Raw genomic sequence first — 22,773 nt, forward strand, 5'->3', positions numbered from 1 at the left:
ATTTGAAGTGCATGTCAGAGATGCACTATTTTTTTTTTTACATGCACAAAAAGTGTTCAGTGTTCAGCAACACTTTTGCTCAGGGTTTGCCAACCACAGCTTGTGCAAAGCAAAACACCATTGTACTTCCAATAGATGGATACATGTAATCTGTGACCAACAGCTTTTTCCAAATATCCAGAAAAAGTCTGTTGTAAAGCAATTTTTAAAACTATGGGTCTGGTCTTTGAATGTCACATGTGTCTCCATCATGTGTTTTGAAATTTTGAGTGTGTGCAATGTGCTGTCTAGTTTACAAGTAAGTAAATGGTGAAATCTTAAAAATAATATTCATATGCATCAGCCAAAATGATGTATTGAAAGAAATTTTCACCACCAGAAATGTGATCTTGACATTTAAATATTCAGGTTTTTTCTAGAGACAGACCTGCAAAGGCAGACCTTGGGGGTGTGGGGGGGGGTTGTGTTTTTTGTTTTGTTTTTCTTTCATAAAGAGGTAGTCAGTTGGCAACCCAGTTAGGGATTTGGAATGTTATGCTCAGATGGCTCCTGAGAGGTTTCTCATAAGCAGTATGCCCATGAAAATAACTTTTTTTTTTCTTTTTGACAGATACTACTCTGTTTTATACCCTCTGGAAAGAAAAATATCTGATGCAAAATCCCGAGACCTGGTTATCTATATCTGGGCCCATGCAATAGTGGCCAGCATTCCAGTATTTGCTGTGACCAATGTGTCTGATATTTATGCCATGTCCACTTGCTCTGAATCTTGGAGTTACTCCCTTGGCCACCTGATATATGTTGTCATCTATAATATCACCACTGTGATTGTACCAGTGGCTGTGGTATTTCTCTTTATGATTCTTATTCGCAGAGCTCTGAGTGCCAGCCAGAAGAGAAAAGTCATCATAGCTGCATTAAGGACCCCTCAAAATACAGTTTCTATCCCATACGCCTCCCAGCGAGAAGCTGAGCTCCACATCATGCTGCTTTCTATGGTTATGATATTTATCTTCTGCAGCGTCCCCTACGTGACTCTGGTGATTTACCGCACCATACTCAATATTTCAGATATTTCAGTCTTCTTGCTCCTCACCGCTATTTGGTTGCCCAAGGTCTCTTTGCTGGCCAACCCTTTGTTATTTTTAACTGTTAACAAATCAGTACGGAAGTGCTTAGTGGGGACAGTAATACAGCTGCACCAAAGGTTTAGCAGGAGAAACATTGTCAGCTCTGGTGGTATCGCAGATGATAACATGGAGCCCAGTGTCCATTCGGGAAGCCAGCTTCTGGAGATGTTTCATATCGGGCAACAACAAATCTTCAAGCCCATGGAAGATGAGGAGAATGAGACCAAATCCATTGGCTCTGGTGACTTTCAACGGAAAGAAATTCCTACCACCGGTTTAGAGCTAGGACGGACTTCGGTTCACAGGTTTATACCACAGACGATTGCAGACTCTGCAGCTCAGGTGGCCCCAGCTGTGCCCACAGAAGCTGATACGGTAAATGACAAGTATGCCATGCAGTTTGGTTTTGGACCCTTTGAGCTGCCTCCACAGTGGCTCTCAGAAAACCGAAACAATAAGAAGCGACTCCTGCCTCCTTTGGGGAATACCCCTGAAGAGCTAATCCAGACAAAACAGCCTAAGTGTAAAACAGAAAGAAAAGCCAGCAGAAACAATAAAGTCAGTATCTTTCCCAAGGTGGATTCTTAGTAAGAGCAGGAGCTTTAAGTGACAGAGGAAGGTCACTTTCTATTACATGTTTGATCCCATGGATCTTTATTATGTTGAAGTTTGTTATGGCCTGATTTTTTTTTTTTTTTTGCCAAATATAAGTTAAATGAACAAACAAAAGAAAAACATATATATAAATGTTCCTTATTAATATGAAATACTTAATGAAAATATATCAAATTATATATGGAAATTTGTAGTTTGATCTCTGAAATCCTTACAATGATACCTTGTTATTAACTTTCAGAAGTACATATGAATTTGGGAACTCTTTTTATGGCTGAATTATGGAAATGTGGCAGTTGGTTTTCTGGGAAATGTTATGTTGTATTAAAATGGACTGGGCATCAAAGTAACTTAAGAGGAAAGGCTGTAAAGAGCAGAAGACATGCAGCATGGTAAGTCCTATTCTCCGCAGACACAGCAAGATTCTGCACATTTCACTAATGAAGTTGGATGGACTATTAGGTGTGTTTGTTTTGTTACGCACATTTATTTGATCACAGTTAAAGCTTTCTTGCACAAATTAGTTACCAAGCATCTGCCTAACATCTAAAATAGTTTAAATCCTACACCACTGTTTTTTGGCTTAAAACATTGAAAAAGCCAAGAATCCCCAAATCATAATGCATGTTAAACCTGAGAAAGACCTCTTTTTATAAATATTCCACATATATTCCTGTAGTTTTAAGTAAAAGCTGGATTGGAGACCATGCAAGACAAATCCTGACTCCAATAAATATGTATGTGTTAAGAATCCTGTGATAAAGGGCATATACAAAAGTCCTTACAGTGTCATGTATGTATTAAGTAACTAAGGGGTAAACCTTGAAATAAACTTAACTGCTAGTGCACTCTGCTGTTCTGTTATGGGAAAGCTAGCAAATGAAAGTAATGTGTGTGAAATGCTAGTGGCCTTTCTCTGAGTGTGACAGTCTCAGTTTCTGAATCTGCCTCTCACTCTCACACTGAGACTCACAGAGAGAGATTCTGAGTGTTTCAGTGACAACTGAACTGTCGGGTGAAGAAGCTGGCAACAGATGCCAAAAGGCAAAGTTTTATTAATGCTGTTGCTCAATATTGCCGGTGGTAGAGAAGTTTTCCTTCTATCTTCACAGACACAGATACCAACCCTCCTGCTCCACTCGTCATGCAGAGCAGACCACCCAATGCATGAACACAAGACTTTAAAATCTGGTGCCTAATTCCTGAGCGAGTCAGTCGTGCCAACCCTGGTATCAGCTCAGCAGGCTTTCTGTGAGAGTTCAGGCATTGTGCTGCAGCTTGCCGCTCTGCAAAATCACAGGCGTATTGTCTCATTTATACTCAATGTGAACTTTAAATTGTATCTGTCTGTTAGGTGACCTAAAACTACTGTAGCCGTGGCATTTTAGTTCTTGTTCAGTTTCAAGTAGTCTTTCATCTGCACTCACTGTTGTCTCTGTGGGTAGTTTCTTAAAAGCACAATCTCGTAACACCTGTTTGCTCCTTGTGGTTTCCCTGTACTTCAGCCCTTTGCTGCATGCTGAACCTTTATCTGTGATTACTGTCTGTTTATGAAAGTAGTTTTCTTTAAAGCATTCTTTAAAAGGGACAAAGTGAAGAATCTTGACAAGTTCACAATAACTTACTGAATTCAACCAGTTAATTTTAAAAGTGAGAAAAAAAATTCTGCCAAAGCAGAATGTACCTTTTCTTCCTTTTACCTCTTTGAAGCAAGTCATCAGCTTCTAATGGCTCCAAGGTTGTGGATTTCTACAAGTCATTAAAAGCAAATGTTTTAATAAAAATGTATTTAAATAACAGTGTATAAATTAGTGTGTAAAAAACGTTTTTCTCCATTTCCTCTTCAGTTTCAGTGCATTTAATTTCTTGCTAGTTCAAGAGCTTCTCAGCTTGGGAGTGAGGAACAGGCTTCAAGGGGTCCAGATGGGTGGTGTGAGCCCAAGCTGCCCTTAGATACAGAGATGAGAAGATAGACATAGCTTGCCTGAAATCAGAAAGAAGAAATATTCCAGAAAAAATTGGTCCTTCTGTGGGAGAGGTGGAGAAGTACTATAGCATGCAATTTTTTTTAAGTGCCAGTAGAAAGTAATTTAACAGAGTGTTTGTTTTTCCAAAATTGGTGAAAGAACAGATGCCATTGTGAAAATACTGAAAATCTAAAAATCAAAGTAGGAGTTGTAGTTTCCTTATGAATTTTGGCTAAGTTTAACATTCATGTCCTGCCTGCATAAAGGTACTGTTCAAAATCTCTGTGATTACTGAATGTAGATAAATGTTTACTCAGACCTGAACTCCTTTGAAGAAAGTAAACTTGGTTTTGTCCTTTTCAACTCCCATGTTGAATGAAACAGCAATGATAAAATTAAGAGTTAAATTGTATATAAATTGTATATAAATTGTATATAATTTTGTGGAAATTATATACAATTATATATATATGTGGAAAGCGAAGGGTATGTGATGGGTTTTTACCATTGAGACAAAAATACCTATTTTTTTCAAAAAGAATACATGTAAACACTTAATTGTATTTTTTTAGCAGATTATATCCAAAGACATTGAAATCCTTCACCAAGAAATTTACTACAGTGGTTTTCCATACCTCAAGAATTACTTCAGAATGTTTTTAGTCCATCCTTTAGCAATTTATCCATGTGGAAAGAATTCACAAAAGCGCATCTTTTTATAGAAAAATACCCAACCTGTGTAAAAACCAACCTGTTTAATCTGTGTAAAATTCACAAACCAGTTTCTATGCTAGAATTGCCATCAGAAAAGAGTAATTCAGAAAACTCTATGCAAGATGGAATATTTAACTTGTTTCATTTTTAACTCTGTTTAAGACAGTATTAGCTTTGAGTCATTAGTGCTGTCTCTTGGATTTTTTCAAATTCACCTGGAAAAAATGTTTTCCATGTCCAACATGGAAAAAAAAAATCAAGTGCTGTTATAACATCACATTAAAGTTATGCAGAAGTGATTTATGGGGTTTTTTTTTGGTCTTTTTCTTTGTTTGTGGTTGTTTTTAACCACCATAGGTGTCAGTAAGGTAATTGTTTCTTTCTAGATTATTGAAGAACAAAAGTGAAATACAAAGCAAAGCCATGGGAGTTTAAGAAGAAAAAGCCTGGGGTAATTCAGCAAGTGCAAATGGATTTAAAGGCTAAATCTTACTAATGGGGAATAAACACGGAGGTAGGAAAATTAGAATCCATTATTGTACTTAAGGGAGGAAAATAGAGCTCACATTAAACAAAGGAGGAAATAGTTTAAAAAGGATGAAAAGACTACAAGGACAGTGTCAGTTTATTGTTCTGTGATATCCTTAAGAAATATTGTTAAATTAAAACAAACATGTAAAAATGAAAAACAAAAACCCCAAACCTGAATGAAATGAAAAACCAAAACTGTCCTTCAGTACTAAATGCTATGTTGGTGGAATACTTAAAAAAACGTATTTTGCTCTTCTCTGTAAGGAGAAAGTGGACTATTTTTAAAAGAAAGCACAAGAAATACCAAATGAGATTAACATTTGTTAATGCAAACAGGTTTTCTCTAGCAGCAGTTTTGCATCCTGAGGTTCCCTATGGCCAAGCACAGTGCACTGGGATGGTGATGTACTCCCAAAACTCCTTTGTGCACTCTTACTTGACTAAGCAGTATTAGAACTTCTTGGCCTCCATTTCTGTAAAACTAAACCCTCTACATTTTGCCTGGATCCCTTCCTAAGCCACAGAAGGTCCTGAGACACTTGCAAGATCAAATTTTTTTGTGTTGCCTTGCAGCTGTTTGGTAGCAAACTCCCAACACTGCACCCCACAGCACTGAGAGATTTCAGCACTGCACAGTCCATCTTGAGCTCCTGCTTCCCCCACTCCGCTCTTGTGCTGCAGCAGAAGCTGTGGCAACATGGAAGGCAGTTTTGTCAACACAGAAGTTTTTCCAATGCAAGTCAGAGGATTAATAGCTGGCTTTAATAAACAATGGAAGTTTTACCATTGACTCTGGACTTAGCATTGTAGTTTGGCCTGTCTCCCTCAGCTGACAGGTTACTGTGCTGTATCACTGTTGCTGATGGAACACACTGCAGAGCTCATCCTCACCAAAATACTAATACATAATCACTTGTCCCTTGCAAGAAAAGAGTCTGTTTATTGCCCTAATCTGTAAAGGAACTAATATAGCAAATATTAGCTGTGCTTGTCCTAACCTGAGTACTGGAACTGCTACAGTCTGCCTTAGGAAATATTGCCTATGGTAAATAAGAGGTACTTCAGGTGAGTACACAGAAAGATATAAAAAAATAATCAAAGGTAAATAACTAATGAGCATTAAAAAAACCTTAATTTTTTTACTCCAACATGTATGAGACAATGACAGAAAGGAGTTTTGGCTACCTATTTGTGTATTAAAAGGCATTTCAGAAGAGGAGTGTGAAGGTAAGCAGTAGTAATTGGGAACAATTTCCCTGTATGTCCCCTGTTGTTTGTATTTCTTTTTGATTGGATCAGGAAGAAAAGGGTAAATAAATTCTGTTACTATGACAACTGTGTTCTGAGTATCAGGACAGCTTGTCTAAATGTGATTTCATCATGTCATAATCTATCTTTTAGGACGAAAAGTACATCTTGGAGAGCTTTTCCTGCTGTCTACTTCTTAGACACAAAGAGTTTTCTCCATTCCAACCTTTTTTTTTTTTTTTTTAAATTGTCATACTTCAAAGAACTGTCTAGTTTATCTTGGAACAAAATTGACCTGTTCCTGGAAAGGCAAAAAAAGAAAGCACACGCTTCATTCTGCTTTTCTAGTTCAAGCCTAAGTACACGTGCCACCTATAACAATATTTGAGATTATGTAAGATTTAACGTTATTAAAAAAGTTTAGTCCTTATTGGAGAGGAAGACTTTTATGACCTGATTTACAGGATTTGAGATGAACTCTATGAACCTCTTCATCACTGGGTCTTCCAGGACACATAGCAGATGGTAAGATAACTGTGGTTTGAGATACCCCTGCTAAGCCATTATTACTCAGTCTCAGGTGTGATGGCCTCATTGGAAACCTTTACTGGCTCTATGTGGACAAGCAGCAGTAAGAAGTTTCAAAGAATTTTAAAGGAGTTTCATGTCCATTTATAACCAGATACAGAGCTGGATAGTCTCTTTTCAAAGGCTCTTGTGAGCTTGTAGGCAGTCTGTAATAGGAAAGGTAGTAACAAATCAAACTCTGTCAGCTGTCAAGCATATACATTGTACTGTAGAAAAAAAAATTAAAAATTGGGGCAGTTACACCTAGCTGCTTGCCATACCTCATTATGCATAGCTAATGTAATTCCTAGAAACCCCATATTTTAGTTTAGGTAGTTTGGAACTATATTGTCTATTCTGCTGCTTTCTCGTTGTCATTACTGGCCATAGATATTCAACTTGCGGATGTAAATATGCATTCTTGTATTTTTGGTTCAAGTCATCATCATCTGCACCGTCTGGAAAGCACCACAGGGTCCAAAACACCACTTTGCTATTGCATTAGCAATCAGTAGACATGTTAAAATTTTAACGTACCGGAGCTCAGCATGCTTAGGGAGGAGGCAAAACCACACAGGGTTCACTAGTGCATTTTCTCTGTCGTCAGTTCTTAACTGTGAACCACATTGCATCGTTACTGCACTAAAATACCAGGAGAGACTGTTCTCTTAGGGCACATGTCACAGTAAAACGCCACCTTCTGTAAGCATCGCTAAAAACTCTACTGCAGACCGCAACACACAACACCACTAGCCAAGTAAGATTTATTTTGGCACAAAAATTTGTCTATCAAAATCTTAATTTGAAGGAGATGCACTTTATCTCTTCAGGAAAAACTGTTGTGAATTTTTACTGCCGATGAAAACCTGATTTTAACACGCATGGGTATCTAAGGAAGCAGTAGGAGCCCGGAATTCTCTGTCGTTTTCTAAAAGTTAATCGGGCCATGGGAATTAGTCCTCACATTTTGTTTTAATGCAGGAAAGATAAAAAGGGATGGAATTACGAAGGCAATCGCGCTCCCCTTATTAATGAATCCCTTATTAACCGTGAGTATTCACGTATAAACAGTGACCACAGCAATAATTTTAAGTTTTAACGGGTTTATTTAAAAGTCTTTCAACTACCTGTGCGTGCGAGCAAACCCAATTACTGCAGGAGCCAGCCGAGGGCACCAAGAATTCACGGCACAGGCACTGTTGGGAAGGGGCAGCACAGTAACTTTTCCTTCCCGTTGCTCGAACGGGTGCGGCACGGGGCGGCTCGGGGGAAGCGGCGCCCTCCAGGCATCTCCTCTCGCGGGACGGAGAGCGCAGAGCTGCAGGGAGAGCTCGGTCCCGTCCGGATCCCCGGGAACGGGCCGGGACAGCCCGCAGCTATCGCGAGACCTCGCCGGCCCGGTCGTCACGGCAACGGCGCCAGCTGCTGCTGCCCTCCCTCGGTAAGGACGGGGCTCCTGCCTGCCTGTCCCCCTGCCTTCTTCTGTGCCTTCCTGCCTTTCTCTGTCCCCCCTGCCTTCTTCTGTGCCTCCCTGCCTTCCTGCCTTTCTCTGTCCTCCCTGCCTTCTTCTGTGCCTCCCTGCTTTCCTCCCTGCCTGCCTACCTCCCTGTCCTCCTGTCTTCCTCAGCGCCTTCTTGCCTTCCTCACTGTCTGCCTGTCCCCCTGCCTTCCTGCTTTCCTCCCTGCCTGCCTGCCTTCCTCCCTGCCTTCCTTCTCTTTGCTTTCTGCCCTGCCTTCCTGCCTGCTTGTCTGCCTGCCTGCCTTCCTTTCTGCCTTCCTGCTTACTTTCCTCCCTCCTTGCCCGCTTTCCTCCCTCCCTGCCTCCCTTATACTGAAATAAAGACTTGTATTCACTTGAGCCTTCTAAGAATTGCCAGCACGTGTCATAATGCACTGAGATGTCTAATTCATGGGAATTGACACTTTTTTTTTTTTTTTTTTTGCAGAGAAACGTGCATTTCTGTGGTTTAAACTCAAAATTGAGGTTGGGAATGTGATCGTTTAGATCTGGGAACTTCCCATGTGAACATAAGTAGCATTTTGCTGTTTTAGTTGTGTACAAGATGTGTCTAAAACACACTCATTCTTTTTTTGTGCTAACTTTGTCAGTCCAATGACTAAAAAAAAGAAAAAACCAAAAAGATGAGCCATGATAATTCCCCTGTTGTGAGATTACATGTAAGATGTACGTCATTCAAAGTGTCTTTGATAGTAAGCACATTTGAATACTTTGGTTGACTTTATATATATATATATATATTAAATTATATATAAATATATATATATATAAATATATATATTAAAAAACTTTAATAACTTTTAATAATATAACTTTTATTTATTAAAAATACTTTAGTGGCAAGTATGTCTAAAGTGGAAAAGCCTTGCAACATGGAGTTGCTAGAAAGCATTTGAAACTCACATGATCTATATCTGAACTATTGCAGGGCTTGTAGTGCTTTATTATGAAATAGTTCATTTGAAATGTTTTTTTTTGCTGTTTTTTCCCCAATTTTAGGTAACAGTGAATATTACAAGTGTGAGCTTGGACGAAATTTCAAGGCCTGCGTCTATCTCAAGACCTAATTGTAGATCTTTAAATACATCTACATCTATGGAGTTATTAACACCAGAACCATGTTTGCAAAAGGTAATGTTTCTCTCCTTCAGCTGGTTAAAACCTCCATGCCTAATTCTTCATAGTAGAATGCTAAAGAGCTTTTTTTTTTTTTTTTTATTTTTTAGTTTCATATATACCCTAGCCTGGCAATCCCAAATCTTACAGTCTGGGAAATGATGAGCTTGAGAATTAATGTGAAATCTAAGAAAGATAGCTCTTTCTTAGTATTAGTATCAGGCCTGGAAATGGTTCTTTTATTTAAGAAGTACACTGCAGTATTGTACAGAATTGTTGCTGTACTTTGTGATAGCATGTGGGTATTGTGGTTATCTCCTTCACCCAAAGCATCCCTGTTTTCATGGTGGCAATGATTTCATTTCATAGGTTGATTCACCTGACAGTTTGCCTGATGGTTGTCAGAGAGGCAGTCTAGAAGATTGCTGTCCAGCAGAAAACAAAGGTGATGACAGAGATAAATCTGAAGTTGAGGAACTAAGAATAGATCAGCAAATAGTGGCAAGTACGACCACACGTCTTCAGAAGTGCCTGTGGAATCCCGATGAGTTGTCAGGTGGGAATGACTAAAACTTTCTTGTGTTGTGACTAGACTAAATATCAAGTTTTTGTATTTTGGGTATAATTCTACTGGTGAAGGAAATAGAGGTTGCAGATAGGCAAGTTTCTGGAAAAGAAGATGTCAAAATCCATACCTTCACTTCTCTTCACTATTTGAAATCTACCTTTGAAAGAAATGTGTTATTACTGTCAGTACAGTACAGTAAATGTCTTGTGGCTTCATAAGCTGGGATCTGGCTTAAAAGATCAGAGGAATCCATCTGCATGTGTTCCATGGAATCATGTTAGAAAGTGTTTTCATTAAGTTGTTTTTATCAAACTTTTCAGATAGTTTCAGATAATGGTCCATCTGTCCAAAAACCTGGAATTTATAAGTTACAGTATTTAACAACTGAACAATGTTAATACTAATAAAATACTTTAAATATAAGTATGCAGTGTATAACTTTAATTGAAGCACTTGCAGAAGTGTTTCATGGCATTCTTCTGTCTTTCTATAATAGGTAATGGATTAATGTTCTGGGGTGTCCGACTGTTTACAAATAGAGATGCAAAGGCCAGTAAGTGAAGCAGATGTTTGGATACTGTCTTGAAATTTAGTTAAGATTTCATGACAGAATTGGGGTAAAAAGAAATCCCTTGATTCCTGCTCCTGTTTTTAGCATGAGTTCTGGTGTACTAGTACATACTATTTTTTAAACTAATCCACTGCAAGGTCTCTGTGGTCATGCCTAATTGACAAAAATGTGTATGGTTTATTGTGAAAGGCTTTTCCCTGTGTTTTTCAGGATGTAGCTCTAATTCAGATTCTGGAGATGAAAGCACTGAAACACAGATGTTGAAGTTCTTTGAACCTTCCCCAGGACAACGAAGTAAGGCAAAATCAGATAGTATCTTTCAGGTGTATAAAATGAACAGTGCAGCAAAATCTTTTGCTTTTCTTATTAATGCTTCTAAGAGAGTTTGTAATGGTCATGTATTTGTGTGTCTATTATATAGTTAGAAAAGAATACTGCTGAATATGAATTGTGCAATTCAAGAGGTATTGGGTGAGTTCTTTATTTAGAGATTGATTTATTAATGGATATTCATTTTCTTAAATGTTATAATAGAATTTGAGTTTTCCGTAGATTCTATCAGTCTAATAAGGCAGAATTCAGTGGTTATCCTATCCAGTGCAGCAATGCCGGTCACCAAACATGGTATTAATATCTACAGAACAGAAATTGGGTAGAACTCAACCTAAAGCTTCACTCAGTAGTTTAAAGTTTATATCAGTCTGCTGAATTCAGGCCAGTGCTCTTTTTTTTACCATCTATCCTTGGGTCCATCTGTTCTCTGTAGCTCATTTAAATTTTTATAGCTGTCTCCTTGTTGTATCCCTCATCTTTTTATGGCATGAAGTAGACCAATGCATCACAGTAAATTCTTGGATCAATGGCCATGTGAAGCATTTGACTTCCAAAGATTAGAAAATGAAAGAGTGTTGCAGGACTCCGAAATTTGTAAATCTGTGGGATTAGGGATAGTGCTACAACTGTTTCCTCTACTCTTAATATGAAAGTCATAAACGAGGACAGAGCATGAGGATGCTAAAGGAAAGGAAAAAGCTAAAAGTTATAATTATAATCTGTATATTTAGGAAAAAAAAAGGAGACAACATAGAAATCTACTTTAATTAAGTAAGGGTAATTTCCATCATGTTTCACCGTTTTTCAAGTTTTTAGAACCAGTATCAGAATCTGGTTTGGCTAAGATACAAGACTGAAACTTCCCTAATATTTAAATGCAGGGATATTACAGAGTCCCTCTTAACCCCAGAATTATTAATTTCAAAATGTATTCTACTAGTCGGGCTGAAAAAATTATTTTACATTTTTAAACTCAATGATTTTTGCTGATACTGTGGAGATATTGTCACTCTTCCATTATAAATTTGAATCAAATTGCTTGCCCAAAATAGGTGACTTTTCCTCTTCCACACCTCTATATCCAACTGCTACGGCTCAGAGTTTGATTCAGCATTCCGTTGCAAAGACTTCCCTATTTTTCCCTGCTACAAACAGGTTTAGAAATTAACATATGTTTAAGAATGTTGTACTCTTTTCGATGGGTTGAATTCAATTACTTGAACTGCTTTTTAGTGTTTGTTTTTTTGACATGCTTCAAGCTAACGTTAATTTAAAATACATTCTCCAGCAGACTCTTCTGACTTGGAATGTTCTGAAGATGCAGTTACAAATGCTCAGATGCAAGCAGCTATAAAGAAAATTAATAAACTCGACACAATACTTGAAGAACAGCATTTTAAGGAAAAAGTAGTTAAAAAGCAAGGCAGAGAAATGAGGGCAATGCTCTGGGAAGAACTTCAGGTTAGAAGTGTTCTGCTTATTTTGTGATTGATATATCTTAAAGTACTGTCTTACAGAATCATCGTATTTCACAGAAGCCTTATTATTAAATACCTCACAGTTGGCTAACTAAAATTAAGAAATAGATCTTAAAAAGTAAGAATGGATAATTTTTAATACATATTGTCTGGGCAAGGAAAGAAGAACATGGTCCTTAAAAATTGGTAAGATAAATTGCCAAATATGCAGCTGCCTGGGTGTAGTTTACTAGCTTGAATTCACTCCTCGCAGGGAAGGTGTGTCAAGAGGTAACGTCTGGGAAGCCAAGCTGAAAGGCATTTATTCTGCTCAAGTGGGATCCTTCTTAGGCCCAGCTATTTCAGTGCTGTCTGTTGTTGAAGAAATTAGAGATGCTACCTGAAGAAGGCTTAAGAATGCTGCAGCACAGATTCCTTTATGTTATCTCTGTCTTGGTCTCTAGCAGTTAAATGCCTTGAAACAAGTTAGTATTTCCTCTGTTTTACATGAATAGAAAGGTGAGTTGCTAAAAAACATGATTAGTTTGACTGCATTTCATAATTTCATTGGATTTGGATTTGGAGCCACATAGACATTACAGAACTTCTTTGCCTGGTGAAGTGGGTCTCCACATAAAAGACAATATATAACAGAGGCTTTAAAGTTTCACCATACTTCTGTTGTAATTTCAGGAGATATTCAGATACCCTCAAGAAGAAAATAAACTGAGAAGAGTTATTTTTAATAGGGTCTGAAGTTCATTAGATCTGAGAAGAAGACAATGTATTTCACTTGAAAAATTTACTTTAAATATGCATGTATCTATACATACACAGTTTATTTCTTTTGAATAGTCTATCAGAAGCATAGGAAGCCACGAGGAGGTGGAAAACACAAACCAGTTTTTAGCTTTGTTCTCATCATGGCGTGATACAGCTGGTAAGTAAAGAGAAACAGAATTGTGGTACATCCTATCTTTTTTCTTTTTGGGGAGAGAATAAGGATTTGAGGTTTGAATGGTTATTCCTGAGGAAAAAATCTCAGTTTGAATGTTGGAAGTACATGCATAATAATAGTAGCAGTGTGTAGTTAAAATATTTCTACAAAACTTACTATTTACAGTGTAACCTGCATTTATTTCTATGCTAAAGTTCGGGTTACTAAGGGAAGAAAACAATTTGATATGGGTGATGTTTAGACAGCCTCCAGTAGATGTCAGGATATATTAAAATAACAGTAGACAAGGAAGACTATATGACTGCTAACTCCTTTATTTAAAAAGTATCTCCTGTAGATATCATGTGCATCCTGTGGTTTCTGTTGTACTGCACTGACAAAAGTGCATAGTATAGATTTATAGTTTTCCTCCAGCTTGATCTTTATCTTTTTGGTATCATGCTAGTGCCTTACTTTTCAGGTCTTACTTACTTATTTAATTAAACGTCTTGCTGGTTGCCCTGGTTGGTACTGAAATGGAATACATTTCATATATTTTGCTTTTCAGAACTTGAATTTGACAGAGCTTTATTAAGTAAATTATATATGAGAGCTGTTATAGCTTTTAATGTAGCTGTGAAATCAAGCACAAGTTTGGGTACAAAATCATTAATAACTGAAGTTATTATTAAGTGTATTTCAGGCACAACAACACCTTCTGACACACTCACAGCAGAAATGTAAATCAGGAGTTAATTAAACAGCCCTAAATTCCTTACCCCATGCTCTGTTTAACAAAATAATTTCTTCAGTTGAGTCCATTGCACTTCATTATTACTGCTTAGTGTATGTTTTTTTCATTGTGAAAATCACATGTGATTGATATGGTTCTTTTCAATATAAGTCCTTTTCTGTAAGTGCTAAGTGTATAGACTGCAACTTACTGCTCTAACTTGTATTTCCAGCTGACACATATGAACACTTCAATTGATTTTTTTTTTTTTTTTTGAGTAACTGAAACAACTAGGATGCTTGAACACTGTTTTTCTAGACTATGCCCTTGACCTAAGCTGCTTGGAAGTCCAATAATTCGTGCACAGGCAGACACCAGCTGTGAAAACCTGGATGCTTTATCCTCATTCAATGTTTTAGATGACTTGTCATATGGTGTCTGCAGAGGCATTTGAACTTTAGGCCCCTAGGCTATATCTTTGAGAATGTGATGAATTGTCTTCTATGGGCAGTAGTTGTTAAGAACACAGCCATAAGAAACAGCATACATATGACTTACACTTTACACTTTCCCCTTTCTTTATTTCTTGAGAAATACAGTGCTTATGTCATTTATCCAAGTGAATTCCTTTACTTTCCAAGTGTGAGGTCTTATAGTATGATACACGATGCTAGATCTTCTTTAAATATGTTTCAGTTAAATTTTACTGGAAAAAATTCTTTACAGATCCCTCCCGTGCTAAAGAAGATGAAATATGTACTTCAGTATTTCCCACATACATGAATCCTGAAGATTATGATTGCCATAAAGACCAAGAAAACCAGGGTAAGCTTTATTAATGGCAGAGTTTGTATTTTTAGAAATGGCAAAATAACATGTACAGTGGGTGGGTAATGAAGACAGCCTCTGTGGCAAGGCCAGTGAAATGGGAAAAAGCAGGGTTACTTACTGGAACAGTGGCAGTTCTTATCCTTTTTGCAAATGAAAGAAGAGAACAGCAAACCATCTAGAAATGACAAGTGGTGCTGAATTTAACTGCAACTGTTCTGTGTTTTTTTTTGTTTTCTGCAGAAATTGTATAGATTCGTGTCAAACATAAATCTTCAGACAATTTATTTTATATTTTGCTATGCTGATTACTGTAAAGTCTGCATTGCTTTTATGAAATAAGTACTTTCTGGCAAAACTCAAACACCTGCTGATTCTTTTAGAGACTATGTGTTATCATGCACTGTGTAGACATTTCAAATGCTGTTAGCAGTGTAGTGTGTCCAACATGTCAAAATAAATGGAATTGTGCTCATATGCCTCTATTCTTTCCCTATTTGAAATTCAAATTTGTGTGGTTAGTAACTTTTCACATGTGTTGTGATATAAGAGTAATAGCTTCAACTGCCAATGCTATAAGCTGCAATTGTTAATTTCTTTGTCAACTGCCATTCTATGTAAACAGAAGGAATCTATCTTCCTGGTGACTGGCTAAGTGCATTCCTCAAGGCTGAAGCATCAATGGCAGCGATATGGCTGCAGTTGTAGAATGTGACTGCATGTTTTAATTTTTAAGCATGGAACTCAGCTCCTTTATAATTGTATCACTTGTCTTAGTTCCCCAGTATGTGACCTTAACTTTGTGGGCTGGAGCTTTTAATTTCTCTTTCACCATGTGTTTTTATTCCTCCCTTTAAATAAAGCTTGACCCTTAGCTCTCTTCAAAATTTCTGAGTTGTGCTGAAGTGCCCTTGAATAACAATGGCAGGTTTCATTACCAGTATTCAGTACAGCACTGACTTCTGCAGCTTCCAGTACAGGCATGGTTGAGAGTTGCTGTCACTTGCTCTATTTTGAGATGTTCTGCACGTTCCTTCTTTGGGAATGCATGAAGTAGAGATCACTTACAGCTTGTGAGCAATATATTGCTTTAAATGATTTTTACTATTTCTGCTGGAGGCTTTTGATGTGGTGTCTGAATAGCTAAGAATTACTGTTTTGATTGCTTGTGTCTGTGTCACAGCTGTCATAAAGGCAGACCCTGAGCAAGAGTAGCTTGTGAAGAAGAATGTACATACTAGTTTTATGCTATTACTTCATCAGTCTTATCAAGATTTTTACCAAATATTTGAAATTTGTGCCAAATCTACTGAAACACATATGGAAAATTTGTTTAGCTGCAATTTCTCTTTTAATTACCCATGACAGTCTTCAGTGTATTTGTCTCAGTGATCCATGTTTGTCCCTTCTGTTCTTCAATGTTCTGAGATTTTCTGTATGATAGCTCCTTCTCAAAAATACTGTTCTACAGTCAAGGGAAAGACATAGCTTAAAAGTAATGTATATCTTGTGTCTTATGTTGATGTTTGGTGTGTTCTGCTCATTTCAGGACTCAACCTGTCATATTTATGTTGATTGTTAAGTGCCTATATGATCCTTTTCCTTGGCACATGATGTTGCCTGGTAATGGTGAAGAAAGCTCAGGATGCTTTCAGAAAACAGTTGTGCATTTGAACTGTGAGGGGAATTCTTGGTCAGATTCAACACCTCAGTCCTTAAGGGTTTGTGTGTAAAGCATGCAGGAAATTTATTTCATATCTTTGGGAGTTTGCTTTCATTCTATTTACTCTGAAAAAGAGTTATTTCCCTATAGCCTGTCTTCAAGTATCTAACATGTTAAATTCTTTTTTTATAGGGAAATAACCCACCCATTTTTCAAATTTCTGCTTTCCAGAAAAGGAAGAAGTACCATGCCTGCTTTTGAAGTAGTTCTTCAGATTTAGAAGTTGACTGTATTTGCTTAGACTTGCTATTTAATGTGACAAATATTTGCTGTTCATAAAGGAATTGTTATTTAAGCATAGTAAAAGTCTCTAAAAAACAGAATCATACCCCTTTCTTTGTCATGGATAGAAACCTATTGTTATTAGAATATCATGTGTCTGTTTAATAGATTTACAGCTCTATGATGACTTTTATTTTTTAACAAAATTTGTTTTATAAACTGTGTTATAATAATATCAACGATATCATCTGTTTTTCAGCTGTTTTATTTAGAAAAATGTACTTGATAGGTCTCCAGATAGTTCTGTGGTTTTCAAAAAAATTATTGTCTGGTTTTGTAATGATGAGAAAGCTGCAATGATGAGAGGGTTTGAAGGAATGCTGTGGCTTTTAAGGCCACCATGTTTAACATTTTTGAGGTCAGAAATCCAAAAGTATTTTAGCCTTTGTAACACTGAGTGATCTCATATAATAAAAAGTTGAAAATGAAATTAGATTTTGGCAGTAGTATGTTTTAAATATAATGATGTTATTTACACAAATAATGAGAACATCATACAAAAAGTTTGTCTACTGACTCTATATGTTTGCTAAAGATTTGAATGGGATTGATGTTATTATAGTTCTTGTTGAATCAGAATAGGAATGATTATAATGTAACAACTTTTCTTCCTCAAACATCAGATTACTCAAGTGAATTAGAAACTGAAAAAACAGCAGAAAAAATGCATAGCAAAAATAAAACCAGCCAGCATTTCATTAAAAAGAACATTGAGGTAAGAATTAAAGCATAAAACCAATAACATTTTTTAAAATGTTAGCTAGAAATTAGTCTAGAAGTACTTTTGAAGATAGTTTTCTTTTAAAATCAGGAACTTTTGAAGCTAATTAGGCATAAATGAAAAAATTACCTTTCTTAAAACTGCTGTTTATTGCAGAGTACTGTATTAGGCAGTTCTCAGCTTGGATGCTCATATTGGTTAGAGTAATACTGCTTCTATGCATTTCTTAAAGAGTACTGGAAACTGAATTGTTGTGTTTGTGTTTGGACATAGATTTTTTTTAAGGACAACATCCTAAGACTTTTAAAAAATTTATTTACTGTTAAGTTAAAGGAAAATGTCCTGATGCATAAATAAGGGACAGATATACAGGTTGTTTGTGTGTATAGCTTGGATGGGGCCACTCTGTGAGAAAATACATCCCTTGATTTTCCTGCTTTTTTTTTTTTCCTGTGAGGACCTAGTAGGTATCTTTCATCCAATGAAAAATATTTGCCCTCCCTCTATGTCAAAGACTAAGATAAGATTATAAATTTATTGTATGTAGACTGCTTTATTATTCTGTCAGAGTGATAACTTGTATTATGGAAATAAACAAGATTTGGCTGTTAATTTCATAGAGTTTAAAAACATTGTTTTGGAGGTGTTTGAGTTAGTTGAGTTCTGAAGTATGGGTGTTTTCTTTTTGTAAATATTTCAGCTAGCAAAGGATTCAGGAAACCAATTTGTTATGCTTGAGGGAGAAAGGAAAAGATTAACTGAACTACTGAAAGATACAGAAGATGGGACTGAATTGCAAGATCTTGAGGTATGAGAAATTTAATCTGTACTGATCTCTTGTATTTGGCTTATTTTTACAGTAAATCTAAATTTGATCTTAGCCCTACCATGAAGTACCCTACTGAGATAAGAGAAAATAGATGGAGAAATCTTGTTGAATTTGTCTCCAAAAATGAATTCTCATTGGTTTCTTTGTTAATTTTACTAACAGCAGAACATAAAAGAAAAGTTAGGCACAGGAGGAAAGAACCTTAGAACTATACTTTGAGAGAATTACCTGGTTTTTTGCATAAAATGTGAAGTTGTGGAGTATCAATCTGAGTGGTTAGTGCTTTAGTCTCAGGGAGAAAGTCCAGCAACTACATGCAAAAAACTCCCTACAAGTTTTTGGACAACTGATAAATGGCCTTCAAAATGCAGCAATTGGGGAAATACACATTTATGAAGCTCGCGTGTCAATTTAGAAAGATAATGTGACAGCTTTCTGTGGCTTCCAATGCAGTCTGTCTTAAAAGTATATAAAGTCTGCTTAAGCATTAGACATCTGTGCTTTAACATAATATTGTTAAACAGTGTACTGTCTGCATACTTCAGTGAATAGCAGAAGCTGAAGTGAGTAAAAATAATCCTCATGGAGAGTAACGAAGAGTATTTGATTGTCCTGTCAGTCACTGTTTCTAGGAGGTAGTCTTCAGTTTGATAAATGTCATCATGAAGATGTTTTAAATAACCTTCTGTTAGTAAACATAGCTTTCTCACCTAGGGAATAGTGGCTTTTTTTATATTTTACTGATTGCAAAAGTATTCTCTCAAAATGTGTAGTTACTAGGTTTTGTTTCTTTAAAGCTAGTGTCTGTCATAGAATTTCGATGCATTTATGCAGAGTAGCTAATGCAAATTCCAACTAACAACATGTACATTTTTTGGATCAGTTCTCAAGGCCTCAGAGCAATGGAAAAGTGTAACATTTGTCCACATTTTGTATTTGGCACATGTCACTATCATGTTCTCATGTATATATAGAGACTTTGCAGTTAATGTTAGATATGAAGTAGATCATCTCACAGGGCATTTTGCTGTATGTTCTTGATACCATGGACAAGAATGATAGTTTGTGGGTTACTCTAGTCTGTACTAGGTCATTTCTTTACAGAATAAAAGCTCCTAATTCTCCTATCAAAATAAAGAAAGGATAATTGTTACTTAGACCTGTCTAGTCTAGTGATGGATTCTTCCTCTCCCATATTTGAATTTTATTATGGGTGAGGCATTTTCTGTGCCTACTTCATAACAAAAATTGTGAGGAAATTATCAGTTTATGAGTAATCTAGACAATTTCAAGCTGGCCCAGGTAACCACCCAGCTGATGGCCTCTTTAATCTTATTTTATTCTGACTTTTATAAACCTGGTGCATTCACATTGGCTGAAGTAATGTTTTGGAGGCTGTCAATCATGGCAGATCTGGTTATGCTGTATGAATTCCTCTATATGGTGTAATGTGGATTAGATAACTTTATTTGACTTGTACTACTATAAATGCCAAATATCCAAACAGCACTTCTCACTTTTTGGAAGAATGTATTATGAATGTTTAAAATATTTTAGAAGTACACATATTCATGCTACTCTAATTGTCAAAGCTGAAGCTGCAGGGGTACAATTTGTCTCAGATGTTCCACAGAAAGCACTGACTGTGCTGTTATAAAAGTATTGTTCTGAGTTAACACACAGGAAACATTGACAGGACAGAAGCTTATTTTCCAAGGAAAGCTATCTTGAAAATACAAAAGAGAATGTGTGAGTCCATTTCATCCTGGAGTAAAATGAGTACTGGGGTAATTTGGATATTTGGACTATGAGATCCTGAGCTGTACAGACACTGAGCTGGAGCTAATGACCCCAGTTACATCTTACCAGACTCCTGTAGAGTAATTGCACTGTGATCTTCATTCTCTGATTAGGGGGTGGTTAACATGACACAAATGCAGTACCATGCTGGATACTTACGTTTTGGTGGTCACTGTCTCACCTGAACAGATGTTTCCACAAAAGCTGGCAAGGATCTAAGACATTGGTGAGTGGCTATTTTGGAGTCAGCTCAGGTCTGGTCAGGCTCATTAGTTATGTCTCATCATATTTTTATGAGAAAGCATTAGAGCTGATTTTGTTTCACAAAAAGGATGACTCTCTCTTGACTATCTTTTTGTCTTTCTTTTCCCTTTTTTTTTCTTTTTTGCATTTATTATGAAGATAATTTATGACAGGTGTTTGGCGTATGCTTCTTTTTTCTTTTTGTAACTAGTGTGCTTTAGGGTAATGGGGATGAACCACAAATGACCTCATAGCAGTGGTATTGTAATTGGAAGCTGATATTTCCTCCTCTTGTATGGATGCAATTGCTTGAATAGCCAGAGGACTAATCTGGAAGCTGGAAACAAATGGTGGACATGAATTTCTTTCAAGACAGATGTTAGAGTCTTGGGGCAAGGTGCTGGTCCTATTCTGGTAGGAAAAAGAAAGGAAACCAGCAATACTCTCATGTTCTTCCACACATCCTTGCTTTTCTAAGGTCCTAGCTGGTGTTTCATTGTGGTCAGGACAGAGATGCAATCTGCTACTCTGATACCCAGCAAATGGGGTTGTGCAGACTTGCTTCCCTGAGTGTGAGTCGGGGAGTGACAAGTTGCTGTGGAGAACCTGCATCTGTCTGTGGGTATGAGTTCATCTGCTTGGGTTAAGTGACCTAGCTCACTCATAATATGCAACTGTATGTAGTAGGAGTATATATTCATATGTGTTATTCAGGTGTTAACTGCTATCAAGAGGAAAAAGTCATGTAAATCATGATCAGGAAAAAACTCCCTGCTTTCTATCTCTCCCAGAGTTTCTGTGATAACATATAGGGGCTCTAGAAGGATGGCAGCTACTGATCTCAGAGCAGCTCCTTTGATTTCCTATGAATGCCTTGTTTTCTTCTTTGGTGGTACCTTGCAAGTGTCACATTATATCTCATACCCTCTGAGATTTGGCTCCTGGTGGTTTCTGCCATAGTATCAACATCTGCAGTTCATTCCAAGCCAAGTTTTGGTCAGGCTTTCTCACTTTTTGACTCCTTTATCAGATGCAAAGTGGTTGTCCATTTAAGTTGTTCCTTGGTTATATTTAAAAGCGTTGAATGTATGAATCTCTCTCCTTGTTCTGTCCATGGCTGCTCTCGAGTGTGCTAGGGACATGAATATTTGAGAGATTTTAGCTGTGTACTGAGATGGATGAAAATGTACATTTTATTATCAAGTATGGTTTATCTGAAAAATAAATACTCTTTTAAACAGCCCTTAAAGTCTTGTTTCCTTTGCGAATGAGGCTCAAGTATTTCCTGTACTTCCAACAGGAGAATGTACCCGTCTGGCAGGCACCAGGAGAAGGGTACACACCTGAATCGACAGAAATTCATCTCCTGAATGAGATAGACAATAAGCTTCAACTCCTTCTTTCTGATGGAGAGTTTCCTGCTCTTTCCAGCTCTGGCTCAAAATGTCCAAGCCAGATGTATCAGGTAGGTTACAGATCAGAGCTCATCTGCAGATATTTTATTTGAAGTGTGTGTTGAGATCAATACCGCATATGTCTGTATTTGTATCTTCTGCGTTTTTCTTTAGGATCCTTTATTTATTCATAAACTCTAGGTGTTAAGTAATGAAGTGAGAAATTTTAGCTGTAGAAAACAATTGAAAAATAATTTGTTGCTATTTTGAGTCACATTTAATTCAAGAACTGTCTTGTTTTTAACAGTTGTTGATTCCACAATTCCAAGATACTTCATGTTCAGAAATTGGTAACTCATACATTTGTAACTGCATGAGGGTGATTTTTCCTGCATAGAAACAACTTATCCATGATAGTTTACCTTTGGGAATTGGATTAGGTTTCTTCTTATCTTAGGATACCTTAGGATATCTTAGGATACCAAAAGTGCCTGTTTACTTATGTTCTGAAGGGTAAGGTGATGACCGATAAGCAGTGTTAAAGACTGTAGAAGATAGGTTGAAATTGTATGTCCCTTGTTTTTAAAGGCCTTTGTCTTTTTGCCAGCAGTATTGAGATTTGAAGATTAAGAATCAAGGTCTCAGCCTTGAGAAATTATTGTTTGAATTTTGTACTTAGATGACTCCAATTTATCCCATGCCCTGGGATACTGTTGCCTCTACTATTATGGGGTTTAAAATAAAAAAAAACCCACATAATTCTTATTTTGCATTTAATTGCACAAAGCTTATTTACGTCTGTAATATTTTCATTTTATGGCCAGAACTGATATATCAGAGAATATCTGTAAAAATGTTCATTCACAAAACTGCTTTCAGTTACCAGTGTTTGAGAATCATCTCTTTGAAAGGCTAAAATACCTGTGGGTTTGTTTTTCTTCTCCTTT

At 36.8% G+C, this 22,773-nt stretch overlaps 2 protein-coding genes across 6 annotated transcripts in view; both read left to right on the top strand.

Moving 5' to 3' along the window:
* The window catches only part of GPR176 (G protein-coupled receptor 176), a 32,773-nt gene extending 29,302 nt beyond the window's left edge, over window positions 1-3,471 (top strand). The window contains exons 3-4 of one of the 2 annotated variants that reach the window (XR_015772922.1): window positions 611-2,137; window positions 2,858-3,471. Coding sequence is in view for 1 of the 2 variants with exons in the window: in XM_005520346.3 (XP_005520403.1) it covers window positions 611-1,718 (1,108 nt within the window). In the remaining variant the exon portion in view is untranslated. Of the gene's footprint in view, window positions 1-610 lie in introns of both variants that reach the window. The other variant, XM_005520346.3, reaches the window with a different exon arrangement.
* A 4,687-nt stretch (window positions 3,472-8,158) lies between these two features.
* FSIP1 (fibrous sheath interacting protein 1) overlaps window positions 8,159-22,773 on the top strand; it is a 67,240-nt gene continuing 52,625 nt past the window's right edge. The window contains exons 1-10 of one of the 4 annotated variants that reach the window (XM_088057930.1): window positions 8,159-8,213; window positions 9,291-9,422; window positions 9,777-9,963; window positions 10,757-10,840; window positions 12,168-12,340; window positions 13,192-13,276; window positions 14,733-14,831; window positions 17,463-17,554; window positions 18,261-18,368; window positions 21,733-21,897. In XM_088057930.1, coding sequence (XP_087914056.1) covers window positions 9,387-9,422; window positions 9,777-9,963; window positions 10,757-10,840; window positions 12,168-12,340; window positions 13,192-13,276; window positions 14,733-14,831; window positions 17,463-17,554; window positions 18,261-18,368; window positions 21,733-21,897 — 1,029 coding nt within the window. In that variant the 5' untranslated portion in view covers window positions 8,159-8,213; window positions 9,291-9,386. Of the gene's footprint in view, window positions 8,214-8,730; window positions 8,757-9,290; window positions 9,423-9,776; window positions 9,964-10,756; window positions 10,841-12,167; window positions 12,341-13,191; window positions 13,277-14,732; window positions 14,832-17,462; window positions 17,555-18,260; window positions 18,369-21,732; window positions 21,898-22,773 lie in introns of those variants that run through there. The other 3 variants (XM_088057929.1, XM_088057928.1, XM_088057927.1) reach the window with 3 other exon arrangements.

The sequence above is a fragment of the Pseudopodoces humilis genome, chromosome 7 (assembly GCF_049639895.1).
Source record: "Pseudopodoces humilis isolate 2021_Gansu_Grassland_sample_001 chromosome 7, ASM4963989v1, whole genome shotgun sequence".
Lineage (NCBI taxonomy): Eukaryota > Metazoa > Chordata > Aves > Passeriformes > Paridae > Pseudopodoces > Pseudopodoces humilis.